This window comes from Rana temporaria, chromosome 6 (assembly GCF_905171775.1).
Source record: "Rana temporaria chromosome 6, aRanTem1.1, whole genome shotgun sequence".
Classification (NCBI taxonomy): domain Eukaryota; kingdom Metazoa; phylum Chordata; class Amphibia; order Anura; family Ranidae; genus Rana; species Rana temporaria.
Window position 1 is genome coordinate 88,283,869 of NC_053494.1, and position 22,894 is coordinate 88,306,762.

Here is a 22,894-nt window from a genome sequence, read left to right on the forward strand (position 1 = left end):
TCACATAGCACTTACGCCAACGTATCTCGAGATACGCCGCGTAAGTCTATCTATGCGCCGTCGTATCTGTGCGCCGTGCCCACAATCTGAGGTACGCCTAAAAATAGGCTTCCTATGACTGACGTAACTTGCCTACGCCGTCGTATCGTGGGCGCATATTTACGCTTGGCGCATTTTCCGCTCCCATTGATTTTCTATGCACATATGCAAATGAGGGGGATACGCCGATTCACGAACGTAGTTTACGTTGTACGTGAATATGACTAGGCGTAGGTTACGTTCACGTCGTAGGCAGTGATCCGTCGTATCTTAGGGAGCAGTTCCGACGTGATTCTGAGCATGCGCACAGGGATGCGGCCACGGCACAGCGCATGCGCCGTTCATTTTAAGTACTTCTATGGCGCTTGGCTCATTATTTGCATGGGGTCACGTCTCATTAGCATGGCTCAAACCCACTTCCACCTACGCTGGCTTACGCCGAGGAAACCCAGCTTATCTTTAACAGCGAGTGGGAGCAAGTGCTTTGTGAATCTAGTACTTGCATCTGTGCGCTCCGTCGGCGTAGCGTAAAAGAGATACGCTACGGCGCCATAAATATGCGCCGATGTATGTGAATCCGGGCCTATAACTTTTGCACAAACCAATAAATTGCTTATTGCGATATTTTTTTACCAAAAATATGTAGAAGAATACGTATAGGCCTAAACCGAGGAAAGAAATTGTTTATATATTTTTTGGGGATATTTTTTTAAGAAAAAAAGTAAAAAATACTGCTTTTTTTTTTTAATTGTTTATAGCGCAAAAAAATAAAACCGCTGAGGTAATCAAATACCACCAAAAGAAAGCTCTATTTGTGGGCGGGGGTCGGGGGAATGTACATTTTGTTTGGGAGCCACGTCACACAAATGCGCAATTGTCAGTTAAAGCGACGCAGTGCTGAATCACAAAAAGTGATGGTCCGAGGCTGAAGTGGTTGTTCGGCCCGAATAGGCTTTACTAAATTATATATATATATACACACATACACATACATTATATATCCCTCAAAATTTAACTTGCCTGCTCGTATTTTGGGGGGTTTAAGCAAGAAGAGCAGAGCCACCACGGCGTTCAAACTGCAGTGAACATTACAGCTTTCAATTCAATAGCTGTGTTCCCCGCAGCGCGCCTCTTATACAGCCTCTCCCCCTTGTCGGGCACTTTGATAGACATTTCCACCCATCCCAGGATTGGATGGGTGATCTGTCTATCAAAGTTTCCCGGACAAGAGGGGAGGGGCTGTATATGACGCACGCAGAGGGGAACACAGCTTTTGAATTGAAAGCTGTAATGTTCCCCGTGGTTTGAACCATTCTGCGGCGGCTCCTCTGGCTACAATGGTGGAGGGGGGGACTCTGGCTACAATGGTGGAGGGGGGGGGGACTCTGGCTACAATGGTGGAGGGGGGGGGGACTCTGGCTACAATGGTGGAGGGGGGGGGGGGGACTCTGGCTACAATGGTGGAGGGGGGGGGGGGACTCTGGCTACAATGGGGGGGGGGGGGGGGGGGGACTCTGGCTACAATGGTGGAGGGGGGGGGGGACTCTGGCTACAATGGGGGGGGGGGGGGGGGACTCTGGCTACAATGGTGGGGGGGGGGGGGGGACTCTGGCTACAATGGGGGGGGGGGGGGGGGCTCTGGCTACAATGGTAGGGGGGGGGGGGACTCTGGCTACAATGGTAGGGGGGGGGGGGGACTCTGGCTACAATGGTAGGGGGGGGGGGGGGACTCTGGCTACAATGGTAGGGGGGGGGGGGACTCTGGCTACAATGGTAGGGGGGGGGGACTCTGGCTACAATGGTAGGGGGGGGGGGGGGACTCTGGCTACAATGGTAGGGGGGGGGGGACTCTGGCTACAATGGTAGGGGGGGGGACTCTGGCTACAATGGTAGGGGGGGGGGACTCTGGCTACAATGGTAGGGGGGGGGACTCTGGCTACAATGGTAGGGGGGGGGACTCTGGCTACAATGGGAGGGGGGGGGGACTCTGGCTACAATGGTAGGGGGGGGGGACTCTGGCTACAATGGTAGGGGGGGGGGGCTCTGGCTACAATGGTAGGGGGGGGGGGACTCTGGCTACAATGGTAGGGGGGGGGGGGGACTCTGGCTGCAATGGTAGGGGGGGGGGGACTCTGGCTGCAATGGTAGGGGGGGGGGACTCTGGCTGCAATGGTAGGGGGGGGGGACTCTGGCTACAATGGTAGGGGGGGGGACTCTGGCTACAATGGTAGGGGGGGGGACTCTGGCTACAATGGTAGGGGGGGGGGGCTCTGGCTACAATGGTAGGGGGGGGGGGGCGACTCTGGCTACAATGGTAGGGGGGGGGACGACTCTGGCTACAATGGTAGGGGGGGGGGGGACTCTGGCTACAATGGTAGGGGGGGGGGACTCTGGCTACAATGGTAGGGGGGGGGGACTCTGGCTACAATGGTAGGGGGGGGGGACTCTGGCTACAATGGTAGGGGGGGGGGACTCTGGCTACAATGGTGGGGGGGGGGACTCTGGCTACAATGGTGGGGGGGGGGGGACTCTGGCTACAATGGTGGGGGGGGGGACTCTGGCTACAATGGTGGGGGGGGGGACTCTGGCTACAATGGTGGGGGGGGGGACTCTGGCTACAATGGTGGGGGGGGGGACTCTGGCTACAATGGTGGGGGGGGGGGACTCTGGCTACAATGGTGGGGGGGGGGACTCTGGCTGCAATGGTGGGGGGGGGGACTCTGGCTACAATGGTGGGGGGGGGGGACTCTGGCTACAATGGTGGGGGGGGGGACTCTGGCTACAATGGTGGGGGGGGGACTCTGGCTACAATGGTGGGGGGGGGGGACTCTGGCTACAATGGTGGGGGGGGGGACTCTGGCTACAATGGTGGGGGGGGGGGCTCTGGCTACAATGGGGGGGGGGGGGACTCTGGCTACAATGGGGGGGGGGGGGACTCTGGCTACAATGGTGGGGGGGGGGACTCTGGCTACAATGGTGGGGGGGGGGACTCTGGCTACAATGGTGGGGGGGGGGACTCTGGCTACAATGGTGGGGGGGGGGGACTCTGGCTACAATGGTGGGGGGGGGGGACTCTGGCTACAATGGTGGGGGGGGACTCTGGCTACAATGGTGGGGGGGGACTCTGGCTACAATGGTGGGGGGGACTCTGGCTACAATGGTGGGGGGGGACTCTGGCTACAATGGTGGGGGGGGGACTCTGGCTACAATGGTGGGGGGGGGACTCTGGCTACAATGGTGGGGGGGGGACTCTGGCTACAATGGTGGGGGGGGGGACTCTGGCTACAATGGTGGGGGGGGGGGACTCTGGCTACAATGGTGGGGGGGGGGGACTCTGGCTACAATGGTGGGGGGGGGGGACTCTGGCTACAATGGTGGGGGGGGGGACTCTGGCTACAATGGTGGGGGGGGGGAGACTCTGGCTACAATGGTAGGGGGACTCTGGCTGAAAAATGGGGACATTTTGCTGCATTAGTAGACATGGGCAGGCTGCATTTTTGGGCAAGGATGTGTGTGTGTGTGTGTAAGTTTTACCATTATTCACTCACTTTTGATCGTGGTCCTGGGACTTCTGTCTTCATTAGTGGACCATCGTATTCAAAATCAACATTCTTCTTGGCAGCAGCTTGACTGATGTATCGGCAACCTGAAAGAGAGGTATGTCACTACAATGTATGCATTAAATGAAATTCTGAACTTGATATCAAAAGTTTAAGACGGGGAAAAAAAATAAAAAAAATTGACAACTATTTTAACTATACATTTTTTATTTTATCAAATAGGTTGTACAATCATACAACAAAAGCATAAGGGACAGAGTTGCAGTTCAAACAATATATCAATGTTATACATAGAACTGTAAAGGCCTAGCTTATAGACTAAGGTCGGGCCTTGATGACCTAGACCAGCCTACCCCAACTGGGTTCAAACTGCAGGACTGGTCGGGCATCAGGTTACACAACGATACAGCCTGTACTAACTTTAATTAGGTTGATAGAGTCAGACTAAAATATAAAAAAAAATATCAATAAAAATAAAATAAAATAAAAATAAACAAAATAAAACACAAGGAACTGGTGGATTAATTATTGTTCTACACCTACATACTGCTTAATACGAAGCATAAAGATTTTCAAACAAACAAGTGAAAATAAAATTTTACAATCTTTTAGATAAGAGGCGGCTCTATGGTGGGTTAGCCAAGTTTTCCATCTTCTCCTAAACGAGATGATAGAGTGTTTTTTGTAAGCTAGCAACAGCTCGAATTGCGCTTGGGTATTCAATCTTTAAATGGATCTTGCTAGAAAAAGTGCATAAAACACAGGGCGACTAACGCTGTGAATGCCAATGTAACAATGTACCAACGTCCCGATAATATGTAACTGGGAATTAATCTGGGCTAATGAAATGGACGTTAGACGGTAGAAAATCTATAGATATATTTATTCATAAAAATAAGAAGCATACGAAGGAAAAGATATACAAAACTTTGTGAACACAATAATACAATATCGGCATATTTATCACAGTACATACATTAGGAAATATTACATAAAAGTTTATACTAGTGCACATATGCCTACAAGTCAAAACCGTACAGCACCAGGAGGTATATAAAAACTTTTAGATCCTTTGGACTGGATTGAATATGCGGAGTGATGGATGTTGCTTTTACTCAACATGTTTCGCGTTCAAAAAACGCTTCATCAGGAGCATAACGGTAAATAAGATAAATCTCCACAGCAATGTGTGAAAAAATGAGTATATGGCATATACAATGCTGTTGCCTGACCGGCCTGGTGGGCTAGTAACAGTTTTTTTTAAAACATCATAGTATATATGGATGTAAAAACTTTGGGCTAGTGCACAGTTTATAAAAGTAGAAAGTAGTTTTTGTCTGGCGACAGAGGATACTCCAAAGTAGGGTTGTCCCTATACCGATACTAGTATCGGTATCGGGACCGATTCCGAGTATTTGCGGGAGTACTTGTACTCCCGCAAATACCCCCGATACCGAAATAGAATACTTATCCCCCCCCTGCCGTCGTTACGCCGCATCCCCGCTACCGCCGACTGGGTAATACGGGCGGGGAACATTACAGCTTTAAATAGCTGTAATGATTCGCGCCGCGTATAGACACTCCCCCTTGCTCGGGTGAACTGTCCAATCCCGAGCGAGGGGGAGTGTCTATACGCAGCGCAAATCCTTACAGCTATTCAAAGCTGTAATGTTCCCCGCGCGTATTAACCAGTCGGCGGCAGCGGGGATGCAGGTAAGGGGGACATGGCTGGATATGGGGGGGAGACATGGCTGGATATGGGGGGGAGACATGGCTGCATGGGGGGAGACATGGCTGGATGGGGGGAGACATGGCTGGATGGGGGGGGGGACATGGCTGCATGGGGGGGGGACATGGCTGCATGGGGGGGGGACATGGCTGCATGGGGGGGGAGACATGGCTGCATGGGGGGGGAGACATGGCTGCATGGGGGGGGGAGACATGGCTGCATGGGGGGGGGAGAGACATGGCTGCATGGGGGGGGGGAGAGACATGGCTGCATGGGGGGGGGAGACATGGCTGCATGGGGGGGGGACATGGCTGCATGGGGGGGGACATGGCTGCATGGGGGGGGGGAGACATGGCTGCATGGGGGGGGGAGACATGGCTGCATGGGGGGGGGAGACATGGCTGCATGGGGGGGGGGAGACATGGCTGCATGGGGGGGGGGAGACATGGCTGCATGGGGGGGGGAGACATGGCTGCATGGGGGGGACACATGGCGGCATGGGGGGGACACATGGCGGCATGGGGGGGAGACATGGCGGCACGGGGGGGAGACATGGCGGCACGGGGGGGGGAGACATGGCGGCACGGGGGGGAGACATGGCGGCACGGGGGGGGGGACATGGCGGCATGGGGGGGAGACATGGCTGCATATGGGGGAGACATGGCTGCATATGGGGAGACATGGCTGCATATGGGGGAGACATGGCTGCATATGGGGGAGACATGGCTGCATATGGGGGAGACATGGCTGGATAGGGGGGGACATGGCTGGATATGGGGGGGGGGGACATGGCTGGATAGGGGGGGGCATGGCTGCATATGGGGGGGACATGGCTGCATATGGGGGGACATGGCTGCATATGGGGGGGACATGGCTGCATATGGGGGGGACATGGCTGCATATGGGGGGGACATGGCTGGATATGGGGGGGGGACATGGCTGGATATGGGGGGGGGGACATGGCTGGATATGGGGGGGGACATGGCTGGATATGGGGGGGGGGACATGGCTGGATATGGGGGGGACATGGCTGGATATGGGGGGGGGACATGGCTGGATATGGGGGGGGACATGGCTGGATATGGGGGGGGGGCATGGCTGGATATGGGGGGGGACATGGCTACATATGGGGGGGACATGGCTACATATGGGGGGGGACATGGCTACATATGGGGGGGGACATGGCTACATATGGGGGGGGGACATGGCTACATATGGGGGGGGGACATGGCTACATATGGGGGGGGACATGGCTACATATGGGGGGGGACATGGCTACATATGGGGGGGGACATGGCTACATATGGGGGGGACATGGCTACATATGGGGGGGACATGGCTGCATATGGGGGGGACATGGCTGCATATGGGGGGGGACATGGCTGCATATGGGGGGGACATGGCTGCATATGGGGGGGGGGCCATGGCTGCATCTGGGGGGGCCATGGCTGCATCTGGGGGGGACATGGCTGCATCTGTGGGGGGACATGGCTGCATTTGTGGGGGGACATGGCTGCATTTGGGGACACATTTAAAAAAAAGTATCTGTATTCGGCATCGGCGAGTACTTGAAAAAAGGTATCGGTACTTGTACTCCGTCCTAAAAAAGTGGTATCGGGACAACCCTACTCCAAAGAAGATCCCAATAACGAGTCCCAGAAATAATAGCTGAAGAGCAGTGGCGGCCCGTCCATAGAGGGCGCCCGGGCTAAGCCCCCCCTCCCCCGGTCAGAAAAAAAAATTATAAAAAAAAAAAAAAGTTTTTTTTTTTTTAAACATGTCCCTTTAAGAAAATCAGAAAACAAAAATGGTCCTTATGTGCACTGTGCCCGGCGCCGGGCACAGTGCGGTGCGGGTAGCGCCACGTCTGTGCAATCACAAGATTGCAGGCAAGGCGCTACATTGGAAGGCAAAAAATGCCTTTGTGGCGTTCTCCATCACGCCGGAAAATTTCCAGCGCGATGGACTTTATTATTATGGCCGAGCGGGTGCACGCGGCGCGCTATAGTTATCCAAGTCCGACGTCACTCGATGTACAGGAAGTGATGTCGGCACACTCTGCAGCTCAGCGCCCGCGTGGTTCCGACTCCCGGGACATTAAGGTATGCATCCCCCTCCACTCCTGTGCTCGTTACCGCCTCTCATCTTTAATCCCCCTCGGGACTAATGTACTGAGGAGTCTTAAAAAAGTAGCTGCCAGTGCCACGATCCCCCTGCCCCCCCCCCTCCTCGTTATTGCCTGTTTTGCCTGTTTGTCTTTCAGTACATTCCTCTGTGCTCCTCTGCTCATTAATCCTATGTGCTGCCGAAATAGCGTCTGTCACCCCCCCACCTACCCCCCTTATTAACTAAATGTCTTTTACTGTAAAAGACATTTAGTTCATAAGCGGGGGGGGTGAGGGGGGGTGACAGACGCTATTTCAGCAGCACATAGGATTAATGAGCAGAGGAGCACAGAGGAAAGTACATGTTACATGTACATTCCCCTCTGCTTCTCCTCCTCGTTATTGCCTGTTTGTCTTTCAGTACATTCCTCTCTGCTCCTCTGCTCATTAATCTTATGTGCTGCCGTAATAGCGTCCGTCACCCCCCGACTGTCTTTTACTGTAAAAGACATTTAGTTAATAAGGGGGGGGGGTAGGTGGGGGGGGGGTGACGGACGCTATTTCGGCAGCACATAAGATTAATGAGCAGAGGAGCATGTACATGTAACATGTACATTCCCCTCTGCTTCTCTGCTCATTATTCTACATGTACATTCCCCTCTGCTCTTCTGCTCATTATTCTAATAGTGTCTGTCACCCCCTCCCCCACCTACCCCTCCCCCCTTATTAACTAAATGTCTTATTTTAAAGCGGATCTCCACTCTAAAGTGGAGTCCCGCTGATCGGCACCCTCCCCCCCTCCGGTGTCACATTTGACACCTTTCAGGGGGGAGGGGGGTGCAGATACGTGTCTACAGACAGGTATCTGCACCCACTTCCGGCCCTACGATACGGGCAAAAGACGGGTTTTTTCTCTGCTTCCCGTCCGTCCCCCGTTGTATGCTGGGAACACTCGGCTCCCAGCACACAGCGGGAGCCAATCGGCGGGCGTAGCGCGACTCGCGCATGCGCCGTAGGGAACCGGGCAGTGAAGCCGGAGCGCTTCACTTCCTGGTTCCCTCACCGTGGATGGAGGGGGGAGCAGCAGGGTGACGAGCGATCGCTCGTCATCTGCTGCGATCGGCGCTGAAATCCAGGACAGGTAAGTGTCCTAATATTAAAAGTCAGCAGCTGCAGTATTTGTACCTGCTGGCTTTTAATATTTTTTTTTAGTGGCACATCCGCTTTAAATGTACATGTCTTCCAAAATTATAGCCGTCACTGCCATCCCACCCCCCTTATTAACCAAATGTCATTTATTTTAAATGTACATTTCTGCCAAAATTATGGCCGTCACTACCATACCCCCCACCCCCCGCTTATTAACCAAATGTCATTTATTTTAAATGTACATTTCTGCCAAAATAGCGGCCATCTTACCCCACCCCCCACGCCAATTTACCAGATTTTATTTACATTTCTGCCAAAATAGCAGCCTTCAGTCCCCCCCCCCCCCACGCCCACTTATTTACAAAATTTATTTTACATGTACATTTCTGCAAAAATACCAACCTTCACCCCCTACGCAAAGTCTTTCATTAGGGCCACAATTCACAGAATAACGGGTTCCCTAATGCAGTATGTCTACAGTCTCTGGTAATCTTGTGCAGTATCTCCGCAGTATCTGGTAATCTAATGCAGTATGTCCGCAGTCTCTGGTAATCTTGTGCATTATCTCCGCAGTCTCTGGTAATCTTGTGCAGTAGATCCGCAAGTCTCTGGTGATCTTGTGCAGTAGATCCGCAGTCTCTGGTGATCTTGTGCAGTAGATCCGCAGTCTCTGGTAATCTTGTGCAGTAGATCCGCAGTCTCTGGTAATCTTGTGCACTAGATCCGCAGTCTCTGGTAATCTTGTGCACTAGATCTGCAGTCTCTGGTAATCTTGTGCAGTAGATCCGCAGTCTCTGGTAATCTTGTGCAGTAGGTCCACAGTCTCTGGTAATCTCCTGCAGTATATCCACAGTCTCTGGTAATCTCCTGCAGTATGTCTGCAGTTTCTGGTAATCTAATGCAGTATGTCGCAGTCTCTGGTAATCTGCAGTATGTCGCAGTCTCTGGTAATCTGCAGTATGTTGCAGTCTCTGGTAATCTCCTGCAGTATGTTGCAGTCTCTGGTAATCTCCTGCAGTATGTCCGCAGTCTCTGGTAATCTCCTGCAGTATGTCCGCAGTCTCTGGTAATCTCCTGCAGTATGTCCGCAGTCTCTGGTAATCTCCTGCAGTATGTCCGCAGTCTCTGGTAATCTCCTGCAGTATGTCCGCAGTCTCTGGTAATCTCCTGCAGTATGTCCGCAGTCTCTGGTAATCTAATGCAGTATGTCCGCAGTCTCTGGTAATCTAATGCAGTATGTCCGCAGTCTCTGGTAATCTAATGCAGTATGTCCGCAGTCTCTGGTAATCTAATGCAGTATGTCCGCAGTCTCTGGTAATCTCCTGCCTATTTAGAGTCCTTCGTTACTAACAGTGTAATTTTTTAGTTTGTTTGCGCCGATCTGTAAGGCTGCGCTATATACCATGATTTGTGATGCAGGGGCTATATACTCTGTGCTGTGACGCTGAGCTGTATACTCCTGACACTGAGTGGAAGCAAGTGGAATACAGGGGACAGAGTGGGTGGATTATATAAGGGGTGTGGCTTATTAGAAATGGGAGGGACCAACATGGAGGGGCGGAGTCTTGCACCCCCCCATCCAAAAACTTCACCAGCCGCCACTGCTGAAGAGTCTGGGTACCTTGTAGGCTTAATGGCCAGCAGAGCTTAGAAATCCGGAGCAGGAGGGAGTATGTAGTTTCCTAGTCGCACATACGTGTGCAGCCGTGGGTATTCAATCCGTTTATGACCGTAGTTATATTGGGTGCTTCTGTAGATTTCCAGAGTTTAGCAACAGTTAGTCTCGAGGCTATCAAGATATGGGTCAGAATAGTTCTATAAATGGTGGGGTATTTCTCGAGGTCAATGCCTAGTAATGCTGAGGCAGGTGTAAGCTCAAGAAGGTTACCTGTGATGTCTGCTATGAAGGATGAGATTGAGTTCCAAAAGCTTCTCAAAGATTTGCAACTCCATAGAGTGTGTAGGAGATTCCCAGTTTGCTCTTTGCACCTCCAACAAATGTCAGACGTGGTAGGGTAAATTTTAGATAGGTGGTATTTAACCCCTTACAGGCTATTAGTTATTTTTTTTGGGCATTATCCCAGTGTTCGATGCATGAAGATGCATTTTTAATTGTTTGGAATGATTTTTTCCACTGATCCCAGGAAAAGGATACGTTTAAGTCCTTCTCCCACTTTATCATATGAGTGTTTTTTTCAGCTGATTAGGATGAAAGTACCGTATTTATCGGCGTATAACGCGCACCCCAATTTTAGGGAATTTTCTGGAAAAACTAATTTTTTCTGAACCTCCACCACCACCACAGGAACCCATAGACAGGTTATCAAAGGTCTAACTGCACTTGTTCCCTTATGAGCTGGGATCAGCTACAAAGCAGATTACAGGCTCTTCCCTCTCAACTGGTCAGCTCCAAAATGATACATCCAGCCATATAAATGATACAAAGAACAAAAGATAGTGCTCTCCTTATAAAAAGGAATAATCCCTTTATTAAATGATAAAACCACACTTACAAAATGAAAATGAACACCAAGTGAGATGTCTCCAACAGTTCACCACTTCCAGCTGGGTCTGACTGACAGCTGCAGGGAATTTGTGCATCAGGCTGTTACTCAGGACACACCATCCACTCTGCTAGCTGAATGCTTCAGTGCACCTGTGCGGTCTCCCTCCTATTTAAATCTCTGCTATTTAAAACTATGCAGCATACCTCGGAGGGGAAGGAGGTGGACGAGCCCCTGCCGGAAATCACCGCGGGAAATCACAGAGCCGTCACCTCCACTCGGCTGCACGTCACACACGCACAGTCCCGCCATCGGCACTGGACCATCTTCTGTGACAGACAGAACACTGGTCCAATGCTGGTGGCGGAGGCGGGACTGTGCGTGTCAGACGTGAGAGCCGAGAGGAGATGACAGCTCGGTGATTTCTGGCGGGCGCTCGTCCCCCTCCGAGGTATGCCATTGGCGTATAGCGTGCACCCGTGATTTCCCCCCTATTTCCAGGGGAAAAAAGTGTGCAGTATACGCCAATAAATACGGTATGTCATAGGAGAATTAAATACCTTTTTTAACATAATCCTTTTGTTGGGATAGAAATTCCCACAATATAGATGGTATCTCCATCTTATTATCCGGGTTGAAATCCTTCAAATGCTTACACCCTCCCAGCTTGCACAGAGTGACATTTTTATAATTCAGAGTTAGGTTAACGTAAATATGATATCCCTGTCTGATCCAATTGTCTACTGATAGTCGGATTTTACAGTAGTTAATAATTTCTGTAGGAAAGCATAATTTAGATTTTTTTTCTAAATGTCTAGATTTAGAAAGTATGTGTTTCCATGCAAATAATGTGGCCTTAATACTTTTTTTTTTAAAAGGGTAAATTTATTGAAATTTTTCAGAAAAACAAAGACAAAATAAAATAAAACAAAAGGTATCACATCACATGGCTATTGAAATTTACATTGATAATGTATAAGCTCAGTAAAACATAACTCCAAATGAAATGCATAGCATACAGGTTTAACTGTAGAACAGCCTTCAATCAAAAAACAATCTTAATATAAATTCCCCATCATCCGCACACTCCCCATCATGCAAGAATTCAGACCCAACTTGGGTACGTATTGTCCGGATATCTGTTCACATCACATCAGTCCAATTACTGTATCACATCTGCCTTTTATCCCACCACATCATTTCCAGAGGAGTATTTCATCCAATCAGCCCACACTTTTTCGATTTTTTTGGGGCAACCCCTAGCAGTGTAGGTCAGTTTATACATTGGCACCGCCTGGTTTACTAGATCCACCCAATACTGCAGCGAGGGAGGTACCGGGTCCCTCCATCTGAGAGCTATTGCCTTTTTAGCATAACAGAACAGTATTCTGAGTAGTGTCTTTCTCGATTCCGACAGCCCCTCCTCTTCCAGATCCCCTAACAGGCACCTGGCTGGAGAATAGATATTTGGGAGGGCCAGAACATCCTCCATAAACTGGAGAATCGCCTTCCAGAATCTCACCACATGGGGGCATAGCCACACCATGTGAAAGAAGTCGCTCACTGCATCCCTACATCTATAACACTCCGGCGTATCCAACCTTCCCATCTTATGTAAGCGGTGTGGGGTGTAATAAATCCTATGCAGATAATTAAATTGTATCAGCTTGTCTCTTGTTGACAACATTGATGGCAGCAACGAGTCCAGGGCCTCGGCCCAGGACTCATCTGACATGGATTGAACATCAGCCTTCCACTGCATCGCCACCCTCTCCATTCTGGCAGAAGAGGTCATCAGCAGCGAAAAATAATATCTAGAGACAAGCTTGGAGTGACCCTCTTCAACAATCATTTTCTCCGTACAAGAAGGGAGTAACCCCTCTCCCCCCCATACTGAGTAGGGGTGCAACGGATCACAGTTGATCCGTGATCCGAACGGGTCACCCCCGTCGGATCGGAACACACTCTGATCCGCGGATTGCCACGGCTCCGGAGCTAGGCCGAAGCCGCGGCCTTTCCTAATGTTACGGCGGCGGCTCCGGAGCTAGGCCGAAGCCGCGGCCTTTCCTAATGTTACGGCGGCGGCTCCGGAGCTAGGCCGAAGCCGCAGCCTTTCCTAATGTTATGGCCGCGGCTTCAGCCTACCTCCGGAGCCGCGACCATAATGCTAGGAAAGGCCGTGGCTTCGGCCTAGCTCCGGAGCCGCCGCCGTAACATTAGGAAAGGTTGCGGCTTCGGCCTAGCTCCGGAGCCGCGGCCATCTTGGTACACCCGGCAGCGGCCCTCCTCTGTTTACACCCACCAATGCACATGTGACAGCTGAGCCGCAAGATAGTAGCACTGCAAATTTGGTAGTGCTAAGCCTCCCACCCGTATCGGCAGGAACAAGGTGTCCAAGGACACCCTAGCTGGCCTAGCTACCCATAGAAAAGGAAGAAGTAGCGCATTGATATCTGTAAACAGTTTTAGGTAGGTAAATTGGTGTATGCCAGAGTACATATAGAAATCTTTGGAGATAAATCATTTTATATATATTTACTCTACCCAGGAGGTTAAGGGGCAACGTGCTCCAGAATTGCAGGCTCTCCTTGAGACGCGCCACCATCGGGAGCAGGTTATTTTTTATATATGTATTCAATGGCAGTTGAATCTCGATTCCTAAGTAACGAAAGCGGGAGACCACCTGTAACGGGGCCCCCGGGGGCATTAGAGGTGCATATTCTGAGGAAAAAGGAAGACCACAGATTTACTCTAGTTTACTTTAAATCCGGAGTACACTCCGAATCCAGAGATTCTTTTAAAGGCAGACGTCAAGGAGTCCTCAGCGTCAGCCAAATACAGAAGCATGTCGTCTGCATAGAGTGAGGTTTTTTCCTCCCTGTCATTAATAGTACAGCCCTTAATCCCTACATCCGTCCGCAGGAGAGCTGCCAGGGGCTCTATAGCAAGGGAAAACAGCAGGGGTGATAATGGGCACCCCTGCCTGGTGCCTCTAGGTATCCTAAAGGGCTCCGTAACAATATTGTTCACCCGTAGACGAGCCACTGGTGCCGTATACAGCAGTCTCACCCAAGCTATAAATTTGGGACCAAATCCGAACCGCCCAAGGACCGCTATCAGGTATGGCCATTCAATGGAGTCAAAAGCTTTATGAGTGTCTAATGACACCACTATTCTAGTGTCAGGGGTGGGCCCTTCAGTTTGTAAGATAGTAAAGTCTTCTCAAGTTTATAGCTGTCGAACGGGCTGGTATAAAGCCTGTCTGATCAGGATGTATAACTGAAGCTATGACCTTATTTAAGCGAGCGGCTAGAAGTTTAGCTAGGATTTTAGCATCTACATTAATTAATGAAATAGGCCTATATGACTCACATAACTCATGATCCTTGTGCGGTTTTGGAATCAGTACAATAAGGGCTTCTCTAAGAGTTTCTGGGAGCTCCCCCAGCACAAGGGACTTTCCCTACACTTCCAGCAGTCTAGGAGCTAAATTCTCCGCATACGTATCATACCATTCGACCGTATAGCCATCCAGTCCTGGCGTCTTATTCGGGGCTGAGTGAGCGTATAGCGGACACCACCTCCTCTACAGTCATTGGGAGGTCCAGTTCCCTCCCCGCTTCCTCAGACAGTTCCGAGATTGGTATAGGGGCCAGGTAGTCATGCACCACCTCCTCCCCATAGTCCACTCTGGAAGAATATAAGTCCGAATAGAAATCAAAAAAGGCATCAGCATCTGCAACGCACAGAGATTCTGCTGCCCGTCATAGATGCGTGGGATAGAGGCAGCAGGTTGCTGCGAGTGAGCCAGGTAGGCCAGTAATCTACTATTTTTGTTGCCGAATTCAAATATGCGCTGGGACTGATACAAAAGCTTTTTCTGAGTTTTTTCCACCAATACTAGATCTAGTTGCCTAACTCCCTCCCTCCATGTCCTATGAGTGTCAGGATTAGGGTTCCTAATATAGTCTACCTCGGCCTCGGTGGCAATTTGTTCTGATTTCCTTATTTTCCATTCTCTATCTGACCTAAGTTGATTAATGACTCCTGAAACGGAGCCTCTAAGTGTGGCCTTGAATGCGTCCCATGTAACACCCACAGGAATCTCATCTCTATTCTCCCTCCAAAAGGCATTAATAGCTGTTAAAGTGGATCTCTCAAAGATTTCCTCCTTGAGCCACAAAGGGCTCAGTCTCCACAAAACGAACCCCCTTGGCCCCTCCAAATCTATTGTGGTCAACAGGGGAGAATGATCCGAGATGGCCCGGGGGAGGTATCGGACATCCAGGATCCTAGAAAGGAGCTCCTTGGAAACAGGGCACATGTCCAGCCTTGACAAGGTGTTGCATGTGGCAGAGTAACAGAAGTATGCTTTAGTATTAGGATTTTTCCACCTCCACCAAGTCATAGGGTTCCACACATGCCCCCAGAGGGGAGCTGTCCATAGGTGCCATGCTATATCTATCCATTGCTGGTGACAAAACCACGTTCAAGTCCCCTGCTAGAATTATGGGCCCTTCTGCCACCTTAAGCACTTCAGACACAATTGTGTCCCATACTTTCACTGTAAATGGGGGTGGTATATACACTGCCACAAAGGTATGTGGTCTTTTATTCACAATAAGGACTAGGATTACAAATCTGCCAAATGGGTCTGTTTTAACCAACTTGATAGTATACAACAGAGATCTATACACCAACACCGAAACTCCCCTTGCATAGTTTGAGTACACAGAATGGAAAGCCCTGTCTACAAATGCCCTGTGGAGGGCCAATGTTTTAGAGCCAACTAGATGTGTCTCCTGAAGGAAAACAATACTCGGCTTATGACTCTGTAGTTGTTTGAAAACCAAAGCCCGTTTAATCCTGGAGTTAAGACCTCTCACATTCCAAAAAAATGACATTACGGGACGGCATACTGTAAGAGGGGAACACTTAATATGTCAGGATTCCTAAACTTTCTTGGGCAGCCAGGCAGCCACCTCGGCCCAGGCCAGGGCACTCCACTCCCAACCCCACATTTGTATATGATAACCTGAGACACATTACTGCTATACAATAAGCCAATCATAGCATGAGACATAGAGCAAGTATGACCATGTGTGCAAAAAAAAAAAAAAAAAACAGTAAAAGAAAGAACTAGCAAACAGAACATGAGAAATTGCGAACCCAAACAAGAACCCACATCCCCCTTCCCCCCACCCTGCCCGTAGCCCCTAACAACCCACGGACCTTCACCCCAAATAGTGTAACCATCAAAAAGAAAACAAGTCACTCCCGGGGGGTATTCCGCCCAATCCAGCCAGACAGGAAGAGCAGGGGTAGGTATGTGACAGTCAGAGCAACCGAGGAACCGCGCTAATGTCTGGTTTAAACATCTGAGCCCCATAGCTGTGCGATCAGCAGGGGTTAACAATGTACATCTCAGCCAGCGAATAGTAGTTCCAAAGTAATGTCTCGGAGGAGCCCCTCCTGAACAAGTGCAAAAGAGTTACCTTAAGACCACAGCAAGAGCCCTTCAAGCAGCACCGAGGGATTACAACCAGTGGTTTGCTTCTTTAGGAAGGTTATTCCTTCTGAGTCTGTCTTCCATGTTTCCTATTTTGGCCTCCTGGGACTTGTAGTCCGCCGCCATATCTCTGACATGCACCATGAGTGGGTTTAAATCATCCTCCACTGCCCCAATCTGCTGTTCAGCATTGTTTACTCTGTGTCTAATCTTGTGAACATCCTCCTCCAGTATGCTAAAGTCCACCCTGATACTATCTATTTGCGTGGCCAGCGCCGCATGGCAGCTTTTAATGGTGTCCATAATCTGGGCCAGCGTCGGCTCCTTCACCTGTGAAACGGAGCCTCCCTCCCCCGACTCGGGAGAGGGCAGGGGATCCGCCAGCGGGTCGGGCGGGTCTGTCCAGTCCTTGTCCTCTTCAGTCCGGCATCCACCGGAGAAGAGCCTTGCCGCACTGCTGCAGGCCGGGCGCCATCTTGGCTGGCCTCGTGGGCGAATTTAGCAAGACGTTCCACGGGCGTGCCACCGACCCTCGGACCGTACTTATTTACCATGGTCATGCGCCCAGATCGTTCCCCAGCAATCTCGGCGCGGTCCGGAGCTCACAAGAAAACACTCCTCACATACCGGAAGTTGGACACGCCCCCCCCTTAATACTTACTAGATTGGGATTGACTACTTTTGGAAGTACATGAGTTGTAATGGTGGTTAGAATTGAAAATGCAACCTTTTTTTTTTTTATTCCAAATTGTTTAACCACTTAAGACCCGGACCTTTAGGCAGCTAAAGGACCTGGCCAGTTTTTACGATTCGGCACTGCGTCGCTTTAACTGACAATTGCGCGGTCGTGCGACGTGGCTCCCAAACAAAATTGGTGTCCTTTTTTCCCACAAATTGAGCTTTCTTTTGGTGGTATTTGATCATCTTTATTTTTGCGCTATAAACAAAAAGAGCGACAATTTTGAAAAAAAAAAATATATTTTTTACTTTTTGCTATAATAAATATCCCCCAAAAATATATAAAAAAAAATATGTTTTTCCTCAGTTTAGGCTGATACATATTTTTCTACCTATTTTTGGTAAAAAAATAAATCGCAATAAGCATTTATCGATTGGTTTGCACAAAATTTATAGCGTTTACAAAATAGGGGATAGTCTTATTGCATTTTTATAAAAAAAAAATTTTACTACTAATGGCGGCGATCAGCGATTTTTTTCGTGACTGCGACATTATGGCGGACACTTCGGACAATTTTGACACATTTTTGGGACCATTAAAAATGCATTCTTTACTGTGAAAATGACAATTGCAGTTTGGGAGTTAACCACAAGGGGGCGCTGAAGGGGTTAAGTGTGACCTCATTTGTTTTTTTTAACTGTAGGGGGGTGTGGCTATAGGTGTGACGTCATTGATTGTGTTTCCCTATAAAAGGGAACACACGATCAATGACGGCGCCACAGTGAAGAACGGGGAAGCTGTGTTTACACACAGCTCTCCCCGTTCTTCAGCTCCGGGGACCGATCGCGGGACTCCAGCCGTGATCGGGTCCGTGGGTCCCGCGGTCACAGAGCTTCGGACCAGGTCGTGGGCGCGCGCCCGCGACCCACGGCTGGGCACTTAAAGAGGACATACCTGTACTTGCTTGTGGCCAGCCGTGCCATTCTGCCGACGTATATGTGCACAAGGCGGTCCTTAAGTGGTTAAGTTTAGTTGCTTGAAGAATTTAGCAGGAATTGGGATAGGAAGGCATCTAAAATAGTGTAGAATTTTTTGTAATGTTTGCATTTTAAATGCAGCCATTTTCCCGACCCATAATAATTGAGTTTTCTGCATTTTTGATAGGTTGTTACTTATTTGATCTATGAGGGGAGGGAAGTTAACGTCATAAGTTTTGGTTGGCTGTGATGTTAGTCGTATTCCTAAGTATGCTATCAAGGTATTATTCCAGATAAAACCATACTGTGACTTAAGGCTGTCTATTATTGGAGTATGAATATTTATGGGTAGTATGTAACATTTATATTGATTTTATAGTATGAGACTTCCTTGAATTTTTCGAGCGTTATAATTACTGATGGTAAGGATAATTCAGGATTGGCTAAAGTCCGTATAATGTCATCAGCAAAAAGGCCTAATTTATGTTCACCCTGACCAATTGTAATACCTTTGATATCTGGGGAAGAGCGTATATATTCCGCTAAGGGTTTTATCGCAAGGGAGAATATTAGTGGGGATAAAGGGCAACCCTGTCTGGTCTCGTTAGTGCAAAATTTCTAGAAAGCATACCTGATGAAAATACCTTGGCAGTGGGATGAGTGTATAATGCCATAATGGCAGAGTGTATAAATCCTTGAAGGCCGAATTTAGATAAAGTTTGTGAACTATATTCCCAGTGCATTCTGTCGAATGCTTTTTCAGCATCTAATGTTAAAGAGTAGGGCGGGCATTCGATCATTATGTAGTCTATTAATATTTAACATTCTTCTAGTGCCATCGGGAGTTTGTCAACCTTTAACAAAACCTACTTGGTCGGGTCTAATTAATGAGGGGGTGATGTCAACTAATCTATTCGCCAGTATTTTCGCATACATTTTAAGATCGGAGTTTAGTAAAGATATGGGTCTGTAATTCAAGGGAGAGGTAGGATCCTTGTCAGATTTTGGTAGTGTTATTACAGCTTCTAGAAGGTCTTTTGAGAAAGTTTTTGAATTTGCTGCTTGGTTGAATAGTCTGGACAAGTATGGGATTAAAATGTCCTTGAAAGCCAAGTAATATTCTCCTGATAGGCCATCAGCACCTGGTGCTTTATTTTTTGGAAGATCATTTATGACTTTCAAAATTTCTTCATTGGAGATTGGTTTATTGAGATTATCTAAGGATAATGGTTCAATGGAGGGTAAATTAACATTATCTAAAATTTTTTTTATTTTATTAGTATCAAATGAGGGGTGTTTATGTCTTCTTTAAGGTTGTATAATGCTTCATAGTACTGTGAGAATGTATTTACAATTTCTTGGGGGTTGATCATTACTTTACCCGAGTTGTGGTGAATGTAATCATTTTTTTTTTTTGTCGACGTTGGCGTAATTGGGAAGCTAAGAGTTTACCCGCTCTGTTACCTTCGGAGTAATATTTTAAATTAAGTTTCTTAAAAGTACTTCTCTTGGTCAGCTATTAGGATATATTTAAGTTCCCCTCTTAGATTGGAAAGTTGACGTTCTAAATTAATATCTAGAGGATTTTTTTTATGTAAATCTTCTGGGTTTGCCATTTCTTTTGGTAATGAGTTTATTTTGATGTTTCAATTTTGTGATAGGAGGCCTCTAACATAGGCTTTGTGGGAACACCATAAGGTAGTATCGTTAACGTTGTTATTGTCGTTCAGTGCAAAAAATTCCACAATGAATTTCTTAATCAAAGACTGAGGTTTCTCCTGAGCAAGAATAAACGTGTTATGCTTCCATAAATAATTGTTGGGGCAGAATTGATTTGAATCTATTTCTATTGTAATTGGTGCGTGGTCTGACCACGTTAAATTGTGAATTTTGGCGTTCACTATTTTCGGTAGGAGATTTTTGTCTGTGATGAAGTAATCCAAACTGGAGTATGATTTGTGAACATTAGAAAAAAAGGTGAAGTCTTTCTCTGTAGTGTGTAAGCATCTCCATGGATCGTACATATCTTCTGTTGAGAAAATGTCAGCTAGACCTTTCCTGGGAGTTTTCCCTTTTCTTGATGTGTGCATGTCCCGGTCCAATAGTGCATTAAAGTCTCCACATATAATGCGATATCCCTTCTATATTTTCTTTGCCATCGTGATCACTGGATAAACTGGTGGGGATTTTTGTTGAGGGCATAAAATGTTGACAATAGTATACGCTGAATTATACCTCAGACAGGAGGCTCATATCTTATGCATTATCTTTCTTTAATAATGCCCATAGCAGAAATACAGTAAACATTTATTGTAACTTAAAAGAAAAAATTCAAGGAACTACCCTTCCCAGCAGTCCCTGGGCCAGCGTAGCCCCTCCCAGACCGTAATCTATATAAGGGACTATCTGAGGTAACCTATTCCTCTTTCTTTCTGCTCATGGCAGAGCACACAAGATAAGTATTTCATGTACCTTTATTATTTACAAGATAGGTATTTCATGTACCTTTATTATTTACAGGATAGGTACTTCTTGTATCTATATTATTTACAAGATAGGTGTTTCATGTACCTTTATTGTTTGATTGTATAAATGGTCTCTGATACCGAGTGCCCCGGTGTCGGGTGATTTTGTTCAGTCTTGACTGATATGTTTGAGGTATTGTGGAACATGGGGAGTTTCCCTGGAATTTCTCCCTGATACCGAATGCCCCGGTGTCAGGTATTTTGTCGGAATTGATTGTTCTGTAGTTTTTGGAAGATGTGGAATACTGGGGGTTCTCCCTGCTATCCCCCGTTTCTGCGCTTTATTTCTGTCTGCCTGACACCGGAGCGGTGTCAGGCAGATATGTTTGAGAGGCCACGTTTGTTTGTTTGTTTCCAATTCTTTGCTCGGGTTATTTCCCTTTCTTTGACGCCGGAGCACTGGGGCGTCCGTGCGGGATCCGCGCTGTTTTTCATTCGCTCCCTCGGCGGGCGCCATGCCTGGGCAACTGTCCCCCCCCTCCCTCCCCACGCTCCCCTTCGCGCGCTCAGGTGGGGGGCGGGGTCTCCGCCGCGGCCGCTCCTCCTCTCCTCTCTTTCGGTGCCTCTCTCGGTATCGAGAGCGAGACGGGGGAGAACGGTTCTCATCGACCGTTACGACCCTCACAACCTCGGGCCAATAAGAACTCCAGAGGCCGTAGTCTCGCGAGACTTCGCCTCTGGAGTTAGAATCTCGTCAGGCTCCCCTCACACCGCAGGATGTCCTTCCCAGCGGTGTCGTAGCCAGGAACCTGCTGCTGTTTCACCATGCTTTCAACCACTAGATGGCAGTACATCTTTTCAGATATATATATATAAATATATATATTTCATTCCAATGAATCAATATCTAATAAATAAATAAATAAATAAATTAAATTAAATAATTTAAATAACCGAATCTACAAGATAGATCAATAAATCAATACATTAAATAAAGAAATTATAGCATGTTTATCTCCGGGGAATTTATTCCCTACAACATACTCCTAATAAATAATGTATTAAATAACTATCTAAGGATTGAATGAATAAATACATTTATTATTAATGATATTATTATTAATATATATTATTACTTATAATATATAACTAAATCCATTATTCAATTTTACAAATAATAAATTATAGATGGATTATACAAATTATATATTCATTATATAAATAAATTATACAAATATGTATAAAAAATTGTATTGAATTGTACAAAGATTCTACAATTTAATGAATATCATGGCATTGTTCATGCCGGTACCCCGGATAGGGTGGACACAGTCCTAGGAGGCCAAATCTCAACAGTGTTACACAGTTGCCAAAACTGATCGGTAGACCAATCTTTACGACCATGGCGTCGGTTACCCCCGCCTGCACACCATATGCCCGGACCATCCGGCAACGGTCTACCGCCCCTGAGAAGGGCTGGGCGTTCCAAAACGCTGCCACGTTTCTGTGGCCCTTGACTCCCCGACAGGGGAAGTAAATAATATGTCCCAGGCAGTACCCTACCCGGACTGCCGACCCACTGCCCTCCCAGACTCTGACCGACCCCCGAGCCTCGGGGAGATGCACATGCAGAGGCAGCGATCCGTTAGACGGACTAAGCCAGACCCATTCGTGGACTCTTCCGCGAAGTCTGAGGCGGCTAACACCTTGAGTCTGAGGTTGTAGATGATGAGAATGATGATGAGTGTTAGGGCAGTGGGCACATGGCGCTCTATGACGACGCCAACCCTGTTCCCAGGGTGACACTCTATGGATTCTCGTAGAGAGCCATTATAGATCCGGGGGCGATATGCCATCCACACTCCGATGACTGGGCACCTCCGCCCGAGGTGATCCAATATATCACATAATGGACCCCGAGATCGGTCGAAAAACTCACCGAATCATTTTCAGGGCGTAACCCCCTTCCTTTACCATTTATGGCTGTGCACACTCCCGAGGTGAACCCCATACCCTGGGGGTATCCCACCATACACGGGAAATCCCCCAAGCTGGGAATAGAGAGGTCCTTCGGATCATACAGACCAGGGCCTTGGATCTTTGGGACCTATCACCATCATCCCACACCTTAGTGAGCAGGCCACGCCGCTGAACAGCCGACTGACCTGTCCCAAATCG

General features: G+C 48.3%; 1 protein-coding gene across 2 annotated transcripts in view; it reads right to left on the reverse strand.

Annotated features, from left to right (window-relative positions):
• The window catches only part of ABAT (4-aminobutyrate aminotransferase), a 396,642-nt gene that overhangs the window by 230,928 nt on the left and 142,820 nt on the right, over positions 1 to 22,894 (reverse strand). For both annotated transcript variants that reach the window (XM_040356981.1, XM_040356980.1), the window contains exon 3: positions 3,588 to 3,685. In XM_040356981.1, coding sequence (XP_040212915.1) covers positions 3,588 to 3,685 — 98 coding nt within the window. The remainder of the gene's footprint in view (positions 1 to 3,587; positions 3,686 to 22,894) is intronic.